At 49.3% G+C, this 15,647-nt stretch overlaps 1 protein-coding gene across 15 annotated transcripts in view; it reads right to left on the reverse strand.

Annotated features, from left to right (window-relative positions):
• The window catches only part of LOC107966375 (uncharacterized), a 91,830-nt gene that overhangs the window by 49,257 nt on the left and 26,926 nt on the right, over positions 1–15,647 (reverse strand). For 7 of the 15 annotated variants that reach the window (XM_063810887.1, XM_063810876.1, XM_063810886.1 and 4 more), the window contains exon 2: positions 9,462–9,641. In XM_063810887.1, the coding sequence (XP_063666957.1) occupies positions 9,462–9,480 (19 nt within the window). In that variant the 5' untranslated portion in view covers positions 9,481–9,641. Of the gene's footprint in view, positions 1–4,007; positions 4,287–9,461; positions 9,642–15,647 lie in introns of those variants that run through there. The other 8 variants (XM_063810880.1, XM_063810879.1, XM_063810875.1 and 5 more) reach the window with 5 other exon arrangements.

Raw genomic sequence — 15,647 nt, forward strand, 5'->3', positions numbered from 1 at the left:
AGAGGAGCCGGCAGGGGCAGCACCAAGGCGGCATGTAGGAGAGGAGCGCAGACTGTGCAAGGGCAGGAGCGGGGCGGGGGCCAGGCAGGGGCAGGGGCAGGGGCAGGAGCGGGGAGCGGGCCAGGCAGGAATAGGAGCGGGTCGCCACAGGAGCGGGGCGCGGGTAAGAGCAAAGCCGGCCGGCAGAGGTAGGAGCAGGGCGCGGGCGGGAGCAGGGCGTGGTGCTGGGAAGGCCACCAGTAACCTGGGTCCGCTCACCTTTGCACGCACAGCCCCTCCTTTCACCAGGTGCACCTGCCTGCAGTCCCTGTGCTTTGCCCTTTTTGCTGCACAAAGACAGCAGGGAAGCCGAGCAGGATGCAAGATCTGGGACTGCTGGGGTTGCGACCCGAGGACTCTGAGACCACCACCCTCCCCGCCAACCGCCCATCCCTACCCCAGCTCCAGGCTCCCCCAACCAGAGCGCATCCCCAGCCATTTCTCCTGAGGCAGAGGCTGGGTGGAGCTCAGCCTCTGTGGGGCTAGAAGTGAGAGGAAGGGAAGATATGGGCAGGGAAGGGGGCAGGAGAGCCTTTGTCAGCATCCAGGGCAGTGCAGAGGGTGGGGGTCCTGGAGGCCTGGCCTGGGAAAAATGTAACCAGTTTTGGAAAAACAAGAATTAGGGAGGCGGGAGGCAGAGGCGTTGGTCAACAGGCACCAGGTGGCTGAGGCAGTCCAGAAGGGTGAGGGGCAGGCCTGTCAATGTCAGGCCCCGAGCTGGTAAGTTTCAACTCCCTACTGTTCTCTGGGAGGTTTCCGGAGAAACCAACTCCAGTGAGACAAATGTAACTTTCTTTAAGACTGGGAGGATCAATTTCTACATTTATTCAAAGAAGCAGTAAACATCTACAGGAGAATTTGGCTACTTTCCACCTCATGGGGGGAGTGTGGGGGGGGGCCCTTCCCTCCTCTACACAGGAAAGCACGGGGTGTGGGACTAGGAGAGCCAGCATGGAGCCCCAGAGAATCCAGTTTTCCCCCGAAGAAATGATGCCCAGGGGCATCACATTTACCTCTAACAAGGGGAAGCCATGGACCTGTCAGGGGGTTCCTGGGGTGAGGTAGGTGGTGGGTTCTGGGCTTCTGTGGGGAAAGTCCCTGTTCTTTCCACATCCCCCAGCTGCCTCTTGAGGTCTGGCCTGCGCCCAGCCACAGACAGATGGAGGAAGGGAAGCCCATGGGGCCATGGGATGGGAGGGCCCAGGAAGCTGGGCCTGGGGTGCCCCGGGGCCAGCCCCTCCTCTTTCTCCTGCATCCTGGCTGAGCTCAGGGCTGAATCAGTGATCTGCACATCACTGAAGATCTGAAAAAGTGAAGTCACCCTGGCAGGCAGGAGGAGGAGTTGCCAAGATGGGCTGGCTCGGACTTGGCCAACCACTATGTCCAGAGCCGGCCTGCTGAGGGGTAGGTGGTGTGGGCAGCCAGCCCACGAGAGGTACCCTAAACCACTGGACCCTCTGCTGCCTGCCACCCACCCCCGCCAGGCTTTACAGAGCTGGAGTTGGCTCCCTTGGGTGCATACAAGCCCCGTTTCTGTTGCTAGCAGCTACAGTCTTCACACTCAGGCCTATGCCCAGGGAAGGGACATTGTAGGTAGGGAGGGGCTGAGGGGGACTTTTGGCAACAAACAAGCTCCCGTGACTGTCCCCTAGGAGAATGAAGAGGGAAGGGGGTGGGCCTGAATAGCACCCCCCACCCCCACCTCCCAGGAACCTCTCTGGCCACATCTTGGCTGCTGCACAGACTGGATGCCTGGCTCAGCTCTGTGACCACCTCAGGGCCCATCTGAGCCTGCACTCCTGCCTGGCATCCCAGGCACTTTTCCCTTCTCCCCATCCCCACCCTTGGAGGGCTTGGGTGGACACCTGACACCAGGGGGAGATATGCTCTTCTCCTGGGGAAAAGGTCTGGGGAGCCTCACCTGGGTGCACCCCTGTACACTTGCATACGTGCACACATGCATACACCTGTGTTCACACGTGTAGACACACATGCACACAGATGCACGCCTTCCTCCACATGCACACCCAGGGACCTGACCAGAGGATCATCCAGTAGAGAACAGAGGTGAAGCCTGGGGCCTGATGGCCTCAGCAACTATAGGGAGAGGAGACAGCCCTGCCTGGGTGTGGGCTCAGGATCCAAAACATCAGGCAGCAAAAAGGAGCTCCTCGCCCACACAAGGGAAATGGGGCCACCCCCTGAGGTCCCACAAGGGGAGGTGGAGGCAGAGTGGGTTGCAAGGCAGGCCCTGGCCCTGGCTTCTCTCAGTTCCTCGGGTGAGGAGGGCCTGCAGGGGGCTCTGCCTCCCTTTCTTGCCTTCCCTTAGTCAACTCTCTCTGAGCCTCAGTTTCCCCAGCTGGAAACATCTCCATCTCAGAAGGAGGGGTTGTAAGAATTAAAGAGGAGAGAAACACGAAGGGTGGCTCAACAGTTAGCAGGTTTATTTCAAACCTGGGAGGGACTTCTGTCCAAGTTAAGTCAGAAGCCGCACTTGCCTACATGCGAAAAGTTTTTAAGGATTCAGGGTGGGAGAGTTTATCAGAGGCTTGCACTGCTCCTATGTCTCTTTGTTGTGCTTATCTGGGAGGGAGAGTTGTGTGTCCGTTCCCATACATCTTGCTTCAGCCGCAGGCATACCTCCCCTCTCCCGAGTCTGCTTTAGCTTCCCTATCTTAGTGCATCTGAAGGGAAAGGACTGTGATTATTAAGGCCCACTGGTTTACTGGGGCCCATTGTATGAGGGTGAAGTTTGGCAGTTACTTGAGAGACTTTCCCCCCTCCCTCCACCTCCCTCTGTGCCCGAGCTCTCTTATCTTTTACTGCCTGCTCTTTCTGGCTGCTGCTTGTAGTTAGAAGTTAAGTGATTTCCTTGAAATGCATGGGGCTAGAAAGAGAGCTGGAACTTAAAGTGGCGGTGTTTGTCTGAGATGACGGTGCTTCTGCTCTGTCACCCCTGCCTTTTGATGCCCAGGAACCCTGCCCTGCACCACCTCTGTCCTCTGCACTGCAGCAACTCTGCCCCTGACACTCAGCACCACACCCTGCACCTCATCCTCAGTGCAGCAGCACCCCTGGCCCCGACACCCAGCCCCAAAACTTGCACCCATAAGTGTTGTCCCTGACCTCCCATGGCCCCAAAGCCACATCTTCAGGTGCCCTCCCAGACAGCGGCACAGAACTCCCAGGCTGCAGGCCGGGTCTCAGCCCACTGCAGCCCCTCCAAGGGAGCCACCCCAGAAACCACAGGCTTTTAGGTTTTTAAAGACCAGGTGGCAAAAACGCAGGAGAGCAAAGCAACCTTGCCAAAGAGAGCCTCTGCACTCCTCTGCCAGCCAAAGCGGCAGAGCTGGAGGAGGAATGAGGATACATGGACACAGGGAGGGGAACACCACACACTGGGGCCTGTCGGGGGCGGGGGGGGAGGGACAGCATTAGGAGAAATACCTAATGTTGATGACGGGTTGATGGGTGCAGCAAACCACCATGGCCCATGTATACCTGTTAACCAACCTGCACATTCTGCACATGTACCCCAGAACTTAAAGCATAATAAAATAAAATTTTAAAAAAGGAAACCAGGACTGCACCATCTCCTTCAAAAACAGCAGACCCGTGCCACTCGTGGCTTCCTGGGCTCCCCGCCCCTTCGCCCACACCTGCCCGGAAAGAGCTGTCCTGTTTGCTTCAGGACACCGGCTTTGGCGCTTGGGACAACCACGCTGGGAACTCCCACTGCGCTAGGTTCTGGGCACCAGCCCCGCTGCCCGCGGGCGCCTGCTCCTGTCAGAGACCTGCCCGCCGCCCGCCACCAGTGCGCTCCCAGCCGAGGCCAGGTGGCCGGTCACACGCAGCCCGCTGCCCAGCGCAAGCAGAAAGGTGCTTCTCAAAGCCTCGGCTCCGCCGCTTGGCACTCTGGGCCACCTTTGCACTGGCCGATGCGGGCGCCTGCAGCCAGCAAGACTTACTTTTGTGAGCAGCCTCGGCGCACCGGATGTCGTCTTTGCCATCCCCAGTGGGCGCTGGGGCCGCGTCTGGAGAGACGGTGGCTCTGGCCAGCGGGGTGCGGCGTTAAGCCCGACCGCCCCATGCCTGCCCGGGTGAGGCCGACGTGGGCGTGGCACCTCGGGGCAGGGACTCCAGAGCACTCAGCGGCTGCGCGCCCTGCTCTGTCACTGTTGGGCCAGGCGGGTGCCGGCTGCTGGGGAGGAGCCGGAAGGGGCAGCGCAAGGCGGCGGGTGGGAGTGGGCACGGGCCGGGCTTAGCTAGGAGCGGGGCACGGGATAGGAGCGGCGCACGTGTAGGAGCGGGGCGCGGGCAGGTACAGAACGCGAGCAGGAGCAGGACGCGGAGGGGAGCGGGGCGCGGGCTGGCAGAGGTCAGAACAGGACGCGGTAGCAGCGGGGTGCCACTAGGCAGGGATAGGAGCGTGGGGCGGACCAGACAGGCGGGTGCTGGAAAGGCCACCAGTATCCTGGGTCAGCGCACCTCTGCAAGCACAGCCGCTCCTTTCAAACAGGTGCGCCCTTTCCACTGCACAAGCGGGCAAGGAAACCAGGTGGGGATGCAAGATCTGGTACTGCTGGGGTTGCTGGGGTTGCGACCCAGAAGACTCTGAGAACAACGCCCTCTCCCCAACCCCCCATCCCTACCCCAGCTTCAGGCTCCCCCGCAGCGCACCCCCAGCCATTTCTCAGAGGCAGAGGCACAGTGTAGCTCGGCCTCTGCATGGCCAAAGGTGGGAGGAGGGGAGGAGCTGGTTAGGGAGGGGGAAGGAGAGCCTTCGTCAGCATCCAGGGCAGTGCAGAGGGTGGGGGTCCTGGAGGCCTGGCCAAGAAGAAATGTAACCAGTTGTGGAAAAACAAGAGTTAGAGAGCAGGGAGGCAGAGGCGGTGGTCAACAGACACCAGGTGGCTGAGGCACTCCGGAGGGCTGAGGGAGGGGTGAGGGGCAGGCCTCTCACTATCAGGCCCAGAGCTCTAGCTCGTAAGTTTCAGCTCCCTACTGTTCTCTGGGAGGTTTCCCAAGAAAACTCCATTGAGACAAATGTAACTTTCTTTAAGGCTGGGATGATCAATTTCTATGTTTATTCAAAGCAGCAGCAAACTTTTTCTATGGGAGAATTTGGCCACTTTCAGCCTCAAGGGGGGAGTGTGGAGGGGGTGGCCTTCCCCCTTCTACACAGGGGAAGTGGGATGTGGGACTGGAAGCCTAGGAGAGCCAGCAGCAGAGAGGAACTGGAGCCCCAAAGAATCCAATTTTCCCCCAAATAAATGATGCCCAGGATCACATTCACCTCTAATAACGGGAAGCCACTGGACCTGTACTGGGGGATCCTGGGGTGAGCCTACGACCCGGGGCTTATACCCAGTGCCTAGAACTTGGGGCTTACACCCAGAGCCTAGGACTTGGGGCTTACACCCACAGCCTAGGACCCGGGGCTTACACCCAGAGCCTAGGACCCGGGGCTTACACCCAGAGCCTAGGAAACAAAGCTTATACCCAGAGCCTAGGACCCGGGGCTTATACCCAGAGCCTAGGACTTGGGGCTTATACACAGAGCCAAGGACGTGGGGCTTATACCCAGAGCCTAGGATATGGAGCTTATACCCAAAGACTAAATCACAAGGCTTATACCCAGAGCCGAGGACACAAGGCTTATATCCAGAGTTTAGGACCCGGGTCTTATACACTGAGCCTAGGACACTGGGCTTGTACTCAGAGCCTAGGACATGGAGCTTATACCCAGAGCCTAGGAAACACAAGTCTTATACCCATAAAAAACGTGGGGCTTATACCCAGAGCCTAGGACCCGGGGCTTATACACTACTTATACTCTACTTTTAGTAGAGACGGAGTTTCACCATGTTGGCCAGGCTGGTCTCAAACTCCTGACCTCAGGTGATCCACCCACCTCAGCCTCCCAAAATGCTGGGATTACAGGCATGAGCCATTGTACCCAGCCATACAGTACAGAAGCAAGTTTAAAAATTAAATATTTATTTGAATAACAAGCTTACATTGGAGCTGCAATGTTGGCAATGCAGATTTTGAACACGGATCACAAAAAGCATGCATAAAATCCTACCGGCCCAGAGAACAAACCACTGCTCAGAATTAGGCTAAATAGCTGCTGCTTTTAAGAAAATAAAAGGCCTGAAATCAATATACAAAATTTTTAAAAATGTATTGGCCGGGCGGGTGCCTGTAATTCCAGCACTTTGGGAGGCCAAGATAGGAGGATCACCTGAGGTCAGGAGTTCAAGACCAGCCTGGCCAACATGGTGAAACTCTGTCTCTACTAAAAATAAAAAATTAGCTGGGTGTGGTGACACACGCCTGTAGTCCCAGCTACCTGGGAGGCTGAGGCAGAAAAATTGCTTGAACCTGGGAGGAGGAGATGGCAGTGAGCCATGATCATGCTATTGCACTCCAGCCTGGGCAATGGGTAAGACTCCATCTCAGGAAAAAAAAAAAAAAAAAGGTATTAAACACTACCATATACAGAACAATCTTTGTTATTGACTATATTTAAAAATTATTTGCATAGTTATTACATATTGCAAATGAGCATAATACATGAACTTTCTTTTGGAAGGCAATTCCTTTTTACATACAATAAGAAACATCTAATTTCAGCTGGGCGCAGTGGCTGATGCCTATAATTCCAGCACTTTGTGGGGCCAAGATAGGCACATCATCTGAGGTCAGGAGTTGGAGAGCAGCCTGCCAAATATGGCAAAAACCTGTCTCTACTAAAAATACAAAAATTAGCCAGGCATGGTGGCGGGCGCCTGTAGTCCCAGCTCCTTAGGGAGGCTGAGGCAGGAGAATCGCTTGAACCCGGGAGGCAGAGGTTGCAGTGAGCTGAGATTCTGCCACTGCACTCTGGCCTGGGCAACAAGAGAAAAACTTGGCCTAAAAAAAAAACAAACAAAAAAAAACCTAATTACATCACATAGCAAATATCTCGTTTTTCCTGTCAATAAACAGTTAATAGTATTACCGTAAATATCAGGAAGGCTACAAAAAAATAAGATTTCTTTTTGTCTTCACAGTGTTTTTTATGCAGTGAAGCACTTACTGTATTGAACAGAATGCAGTACTAGAAAATGTCCTGGGTGTGAGATGCTCTTGAGTGACAAAACTAGGCTTTTCTTTTCTTTTTTTTTTTGAGATGGAGTCTCACTCTCTCACCAGGCTGGGGTGCAGTGGCGCAATCTCGGCTCACTGCAACCTCTGCCCCCCGGGTTCAAGTGATTCTCCTGCCCCAGCCTCCCAAGTCACTGGGACTACAGGCGCCCGACACCATACCCGGCTAATTTTTTTGTATTTTTAGTAGAGATGGGGTTTCACCATGTTGGCCAGGATGGTCTCGATCTCTTGACCTCGTGATCCACCCACCTGGGGCTCCCAAAGTGCTGGGATTATAGGCTTGAGCCACCGAGCCCAGTCCAAGACCAGGCTTTTCAAATCAAAGACAAAAGAATCATGCAACCCTCTTACAACTGGGATACCATCCTGTGCCACTTGCCAATACTGTCTTTCCAGAAAACCATTCAAGACACTAAAAAAAGATCAGACTTATATGATAAACATACATAGAATGAAAAGACACCAACTGCTATTTGACACTACTATTGGTAATGTCTGTCATATGTGAAAGTACTTTTTATTTTATTATTTGAGACTGAGGTTTGCTCTTGTTGCCCAGGCTGGAGTGCAATGGCACGATCTCAGCTCACCGCAACTTCCACCTCCCGGGTTCAAGCGATTCTCCTACCTCAGCCTCCCGAGTAGCTGGGATTATAGGCATGTGCCACCACGCCAGGCTACTTTTCTGTATTTTTAGTAGAGATGGAGTTTCACTATGTTGGTCAGGCTGGTCTCGAAATCAGAACCTCCGGTGATCTGCCTGCCTCGGCCTCCCATAGTGCTGGGATTACAGGCATGAGCCACTGTGCCTGCCTGTGAAAGCACTTTTAAAAAGAGAGCACGTCTGCTGCCTGGTCATATTCTGTACCTGTTCCCAAACCCCGAAGCCAGTGATGTCAGTGGCTGCGTGGGCATTGAACGTGTACATGATTCCTGCAGCTTTCCTGTTGAGCCGGACCATGTTCATCAATGCTTTTCGATACATTAATTCTACATCTTCTTGGATGACCACTAGTTTTATTTCATTTTTCAGAAATATCCAGCCACTGGTGCACAGCCATTGCCACTTGTGCCCCCAGGGGATCTTGTCAACTCCAGTATGTCCCCCCAGCACTGTGTTATCTGGCATAATAAATGTAGTTGGGCTGTAGTTGTAGTGACTCCTCCCAAAACAACCCAGGAGTTTAATACTGTTTGGCCACCGGTTACAGACACTGCTGCTCCTTCCGCTGCGGCTTTAAAAGCCTATCTAATCGGCTGGGTGTGGTGGCTCAGACCTATAATCCCAGCACTTTGGGAGTCCGAGGTGGGTGGATCACCTGAGGTCAGGAGTTTGAGACCAGCCTGGCCAACATGGTGAAACCCCATCTCTACTAAAAATACAGCAAATTAGCTGGGCGTGGTGGTACATGACTGTAATCCCAGCTACTCGGGAGGCTGAGGTAGGAGAATTGCTTGGGTGGCAGAGTAAGACTCCGTCTCAAAAAAAAAAGTTATCTAATCAGGGACGTCACCTTTCCCTGCCAGTCATTTTGTTACCAAGGAAAGAAAACATATTCAAATCAATTTTTAGTTCAGAAAATGTTTTACTGTATCTTTTAACTTTTTTATTGTTCTGCATTTTTTACGTTAAAAACACCTACCATATATATTTTTTTCTGTTTTGTTTCCTTCTTTTTCAAGAAATGTTTTTGTTACTTTCCTTTTTGGTTTTTTCACTGACCCTTACCATTATTTATATACCATGTACCTAGAGAGTTTCCAACGTTTATCTTGTTATTGGTTTTTAATTTTATGCCATTTTGGTCTGAGAAGATACTTGCTATGATTTTCATTTTTTAAATGCTTTTTTGAGATTTGTTTTGTGGCCTAAAATGTGGTCTATCCTGGAGAACGTTTTGTGAGCTGATGAGAAGAATGCACGTTCTGCAGTTGGTGGGTGAAATGTTCTGTAATTACCTGTGAGGTCCCTTTGACTTCTCTTGGAGTCAGTCTGGTCTTTGTTACTTTTCTGCCTAGAGGGTGTGTCTGTTGCTGAAAGTGGGTGTTGGAGTCCCCAGCTATTATTGTCTGTCTCTGTCTGTTGCTCGAATAACTCTTACTTTAATAACTGGGGCTCCTGTGTCAGGTGTGTTTACACTGACAACTGTCCTACCTTCTTGCTGAATTGATCACTTTATCATTTTATAATGACCTTTATTTTCTATTTTTGTGCTTTTTTGACTTAAAGCCTACTTTGTGTGACAAGCATAGCTGCACATACTCACTTTTGGTAACACCTTTCATTTCTTATCATCTTCATTGAATCTCACTTCTTCACATTTACCAAAATGTCTACTTTTGAGCCATGGCAATTCTTTGAATCTTCAGATCCACCACATGCTGATCAAGCCTTCCTTTTTGTCTGTACTCTGAGGAATCCCAAACCGGCATTTTTGCAAGGAAGTCTAGGAGGGAAACATAAATCTATGTGTCAGAAGAATTAACATAGAAAATAGTGTGTCCTGGTTAACAAAAGTTCTCATTGTAAAGTGTTATGCACAAGACTATGAAATTTCATGTGCCATAAATAAAATTGTCTTGATTTGTCTAAAACTACGTTTTGTCTAAAACTACTTTTAAAAATTACATGTTACTCTAATAAATGTATTTTTGGCTGGGCGTGGTGGCTCACGCCTGTAATCCCAGCACTTTGGGAGGCCAAGGCGGGTGGATCACGAGGTCAGGAGATCGAGACCATCCTGGCTAACACGGTGAAACCCTGCCTCTACTAAAAATACAAAAAAAAAATTAGCCAGGCCTGGTGGCGGGTGCCTGTAGTCCCAGCTACTCAGGAGGCTGAGGCAGGAGAATGGCGTGGACCTGGGAGGTGGAGGTTGCAGTGAGCCGAGACTGCGCCACTGCACTCTAGCCTGGGCGACAGAGCAAGACTCTGTCTCAAAAAAAAACAACAACAAAAAAAAAAACAAATATTTTTTCCAACTATATTCTTTCTTTTTTTCAAGATTATTTTGCCTATATTGGGTTCGTTGTATTTCTACGGGGTCCACTTGTCTACAAAAAAGTCTTTTGACAGGGATTGTGTGGAATCTATAGATTAATTTGGGAAACACTGACATATTAACGTTAAGTCTTTCAATCCATGCATGCAAAATGTCTTTCTTAGGTCTTCTTTAGTTTCTTTGAAAAATGTTTTCTAGGCTGGGCGCGGTGGCTCACGCCTATAATCCCAGCACTTTGGGAGGCCGAGGCGGGCAGATCACGAGGTCAGGAGTTCAAGACCAGCCTGGCCAACATGGTGAAACCCCGTCTCCACTAAAAATACAAAAATTAGCTGGGCATGGTGGTGTGCACCTGTAATCTCACCTACTGGGGAGGCTGAGGCAGGAGAATGGCTTGAACCCAGGAAGCAGAGGTTGCAGTGAGCCGAGATCATGTCACTGCACTCCAGCCTGGGTGACAAGCAAGACTTCATCTCAAAAAAAAAAAAAAAAAAAGAAAAATGTTTTCTAAGTTTTCAGTGCACAAGTTTTACACTTCTTTTGTTAAATTTATTCCTAAGCATTTTATTATTTTTGATGCTATTGTAAATGGAATTTGTGTTAATCTATTCTTGCATTACTATAAATAAATACCTGAGACTGAGTAATTTATAAAGACAAGAGGTTTAATTGGCTCATGGTTCTGCAGTCTGTACAAGCAGCATAGCAGCTTCTGCTTCTGGGAAGGCCTCAGGAAGCTTCCAATCATGGCAGAAGGCAAAGGAGAAGTGAGGTATCTCACATGGTGAAAGCAGAAGGAAGAGGGGGTGGGGGTGGGGGTGCCATATACTTTTGTTTGTTTGAGACGGAGTCTCACTCTGTCACTCTGGCTGGAGTATAGTGGCATGATCTTGGCTCACTGCAACCTCCGCCTGCCAGGTTCAAGTGATTCTCCCACCACAGCCTCCCGAGTAGATGAGATTATAAGCACATGCCACCATGCTCGGCTAATTTTTGTATTTTTAGTAGAGACAGAGTTTCACCATGTTGGCCAGGCTGGTTTTGAACTCCAGACCTCAAGTGATCCACCCACCTCGGCCTCCCAGAGTGCTGGGATTACAAATGTGAGCCACCGCACCCAGTCCATATAATTTTTTTTTTTTTTTTTTGAGATGGAGTCTCGCTCTGTCACCCAGGCTGGAGTGCGGTGGTGTGATCTTGGCTCACTGCACCCTCCATCTCCCGGGTTCAAGCAACTCTCGTGCCTCAGCCTCCCAACTAGCTGTGACTACAGGTGAGCGCCACCATGTCCAGCTGATTTTTTGTATTTTAGTAGAGATAGGGTTTCACTGTGTTGCCCAGGCTGGTCTCGAACTCCTGAACTCAGAAAATCCACCTGCCTCAGCCTCCCAAAGTGCTCACAGGCATGAGCTACTGCACCTGGCTGGGGCCTATATACTTTTAAACAACCAGATCTCATGAGATCTCACTCACTATCATGAGAACAGTACCAAGGGTATGGTGCTAAATCATTCATGAGAAACTGCCTCCATGATCCAATCACCTCCCACCATGCCCTACCTCAAACATTGAGGATTACAATTTGACAGTCCCCAATGTCATGTCCTTTCCACATTTCATGCCTTCCCAATAGTCCCCTAAAGTCTTAACTCATTCCAGCATTAACTCAAAAGTCCAAAGTCCAAAGTCTCATTTGAGACAAGGCTAGTTCCTTCCACCTATAGGTCTGTAAAATCAAAAACTAGTTAGTTACTTCCAAGATACAATTGAGGTATAGGAATTAGGTAAATATTCCCATTCCAAAAGGGAGAAATCAACCAAAAGAAAGGGGCTACAGGCCCCATGCAAGTCTGAAACCCAGCAGGGCAGTCATTAAATCCTAAAACTCCAAAATAATCTCCTTTGACTCCATGTCCCACATCCAGGGCAACTGATGGAAGGGGTGGACTCCCAAGGCCTTGGGCAACTCTGCCCCTGTGGCTTTGCAAGGCTCAGCCCCCGACACCACTCTCAAGGGCTGGTTTTGAGTACCTGCAGCTTTTCCAGGCACAGAGTGCAAGCTGCTGGTGGATCTACCATTCTGGGGTCTGGAAGATGGTGGATCTCTTCTCACAGCTCCACTAGGAAGTGTTCCAATGGGGACTCTGCGTGGGAAATCCAACCCCACATTTCCCCTCCTCACTGCCCTGGTAGAGGTTCTCCATGCTGCTGCACGGGGCAGAGCCTTCCTGGAGGACCTCTACTAGGGCAGTGAGGCTTCTGCTTAGACATTCAGGCTTTTCTACACATCCTCTGAAATACAGGCAGAGGCTCCAAAGCCTCAACTCTTGCACTCTGAACTCACAGGCATATTACCACATGGAAGCCACCAAGGCTTATGGCTTGCACCCTCTGAAGCAGTGGCCTAAGCTGTACCTGGGTCTGTTTGAGCCATGGCTAGGCTGGGATGCAGGGAGCAGTGTCCCGAGGCTGCACAGGACAGCAGGAGCCCTAGGTCTGGCCCAGAAAACCATTCTTCCCTTCTAGGCCTCTGAGTCTGTGATGGGAAGGGCCGTGGTGAAGGTCTCTGAAATGTCTTCTAGGCTTTTCCCCCATTGTCTTGGCTATTAGCACTTGGCGCCTTTTTACGTATGCAAATTTCTGCAGCCTGCTTGAATTCATCCCCTGAAAATGGCCTTTTCTTTCCAGGCTGCAAAATTTCCAAACTTTTACACTCTGCTTCCCCTTTAAATATAAGTTCCAACTTTAGGTCATTTCTTTGCTCATGCATATGAGTGTAGGTTGTTAGAAGCAACTGGGTCACATCTTGAATGCTGTGCTGCTTAGAAATTTCTTCCACCAGATAGCCTAAATCATCACTCTCAAGTTCAAAGTTCCACAGATCCCTATGGCAGGGGCACAATGCAGCTATGCACCCAGGTTCTTTGCTAAGGTATAACAAAAGTGACCTTTGCTCCAGTTCCCATCAAGTTCCTCATTTGCATTTGAGACCTCATCAGCCTGGCCTTCACTGTCCACATCACTACTAGCATTTTGGTCTAACCATTCAACCAGTCTCTAAGAAGTTCCAAGCTTTCCCTCATCTTCCTGTCGTTTTCTGAGCCCTCCACATTCTTGCAACCTCTGCCTGTTACCCAGTTCCAAAACTGCTTCCACGTTTTCAGCTATCTTTATAGTAATGCCCCACTCCTTGGTACCAATTTTCTGTATTAGTCTGTTCTTGTATTGCTATAAAGAAATACCTCAGACTAGGTAATTTTAATTTTATTTATTTTTTAAAATTTATCTATTTATTTTTGAGACAGTCTCACTCTGTCACCCAGGCTGGAGTGCAGTGGCATGATCTTGGCTCACTGCAACCTCCACCTCCTGGGTTCAAGCAATACTCGTGCCTCAGCCACCCAAGTAGCTGGGATTATAGGCATGCACCACCACAGCTGGTTGATTTTTTGTATTGTTAGTAGAGACGAAGTTTCACTATGTTGTCCAGACTAGTCATTTACTCCTAGCCTCAAGTGATCCACCTGTCTCAGCCTCCCAAAGTGCTGGGGTTACAGGCATGAGCCACCATGCCTGGCATAGACTGGGTAATTTATAAAGAAAAGAGGTTTAATTGGCTCATGATTTTACAGGCTGTACAGGAAGCATAGTGGCTTCTGCTTCTGGGGAGGCCTCGAGAAGCTTCCAATCATGGCAAAAGGTAAAGGCAGAGCAAGGCATCTCACATGGTGGGAGCAGGAGTGACAGAGAGAGGGGAGGGACTATACACTTTTTAACAAACAGATCTCAAGAGAACTCACTATCATGAGAACACCACCAAGGGGATTGTACTAAACCATTCATGAGAAAATGCCGCTATGATCCACTCACCTCCCATCAGGCCCCACTTCCAACACTGGGGATTATAATTCGACCTGAGATTCAGGTGGGGACATGGATCCAAATCATATCAGAATTGTTTTCTTAATTTCATTTTTGAGTGTTCATTACTAGGGTATAGAAATACAACTGATTTTTGTGTATTGGTCTTGTATCCTGCAACTGAGGTGTTTTGAGACAGAGTCTTGCTCTGTGCCCCAGGCTGGAGTGCAATGGTGTGATCTTGGCTCACTGTAACCTCCGCCTCCTGGGTTCAAGTGATCCTCCTGCCTCAGCCTCCTGAGTAGCTGGGATTACAGGCGCCTGCCACCATGCCCAGCTAATGTTTATATTTTTAGTAGAGATGGCATTTCACCATGTTGGCCAGGCTGGTCTTGACCTCCTACCTCAGGTGATCCACCTACCTCAGCATCCCAAAGTGCTGGGATTACAGGCATGAGCTACCACGCCCAGCCACAACTGAGTTTTGTATTTTAGTCCTGTATCCTGAAACCTTGCTGAACTCCTTCATTAGCTCTCATAGTTTTTTTGTAGATGCCTTAGGATTTTCTATATTCAGGATCATGTCATCTGCAAACATAGTTTTACTTCCACCTTTCCTATCTGGATGCCTTTTAATACTTTTTCTAGCCTGTCTGGTTAGAAATTCCAATACAATATTAATAGAAATAATGAGAGTGAACATCCTTGTATTGTTCTTGACTTTAGGGAGAAAGCTCTCAATCTTTTACCCTAAAGCATGAAATTATCTGTGGATTTTCAGAGATACCCTTTCATGGGTTGGGAAGGTTCCCTCCTATTCCTAGTTTATTCATTGTTTTTATTTTGAATTTTATCAAATGCTTTATCTGAAGTTACTGAGATGATTGTGGGTTTTGTCCTTTATTCTATTAATATGGTGTATTATATTGATTTTCATCTGATGGACAAACTGCATGCATTCCTGGGATAAATCCCATATGGTCATGATATATCATCCCTTTATATGTTGCTAGATTCAGTTCACTAGGCTTTTGTTAAGGATTTTTATATCTAAATTCATAGGAGATATTGGTTGGTAGTTTTCCTGTGGTTTTTTTTTTCTGGCTTTGGTATCTGGGTAATACTAGCCTCATAGAAGGAATTGGGAAGTATTTCCTCCTCTTCTATGCTTATGGAAGAGTTTATGAACAATTAATATTAATTCCTCTTTACATGTTTGGTAGAATTCACCAGTCAAGCCATCTGGCCCTGGGCTTTTTTGTGGGGGAAGGATTTTTTATTACTAATTCAATATCTTTTCTTGTTATACGTCTTTCAGATTTTCCACTTGAGTCAATTTCACTAGTTTGTGTGTTTCTAGAAACTTGTTCATTTCATCTAAGTTATCTAATTTGACACAGTTGTCCATAGTATTCCCTTATAATTCTTTTTATTTTGTAAGGTCAGTAGTAACATCTACACTCTCATTCCTAATTTTAGTAATTTTGGACCTTTTCTCCTCTATGCTTGATTAGCCTAGCTAAAAGCTAAAAGTAAATTTTGTTGATATTTTCAAAGAACCAACTTCTGGTTTCCTTTATTTTTTTCCGT

The sequence above is a fragment of the Pan troglodytes genome, chromosome 4, assembly GCF_028858775.2.
Source record: "Pan troglodytes isolate AG18354 chromosome 4, NHGRI_mPanTro3-v2.0_pri, whole genome shotgun sequence".
NCBI lineage: Eukaryota > Metazoa > Chordata > Mammalia > Primates > Hominidae > Pan > Pan troglodytes.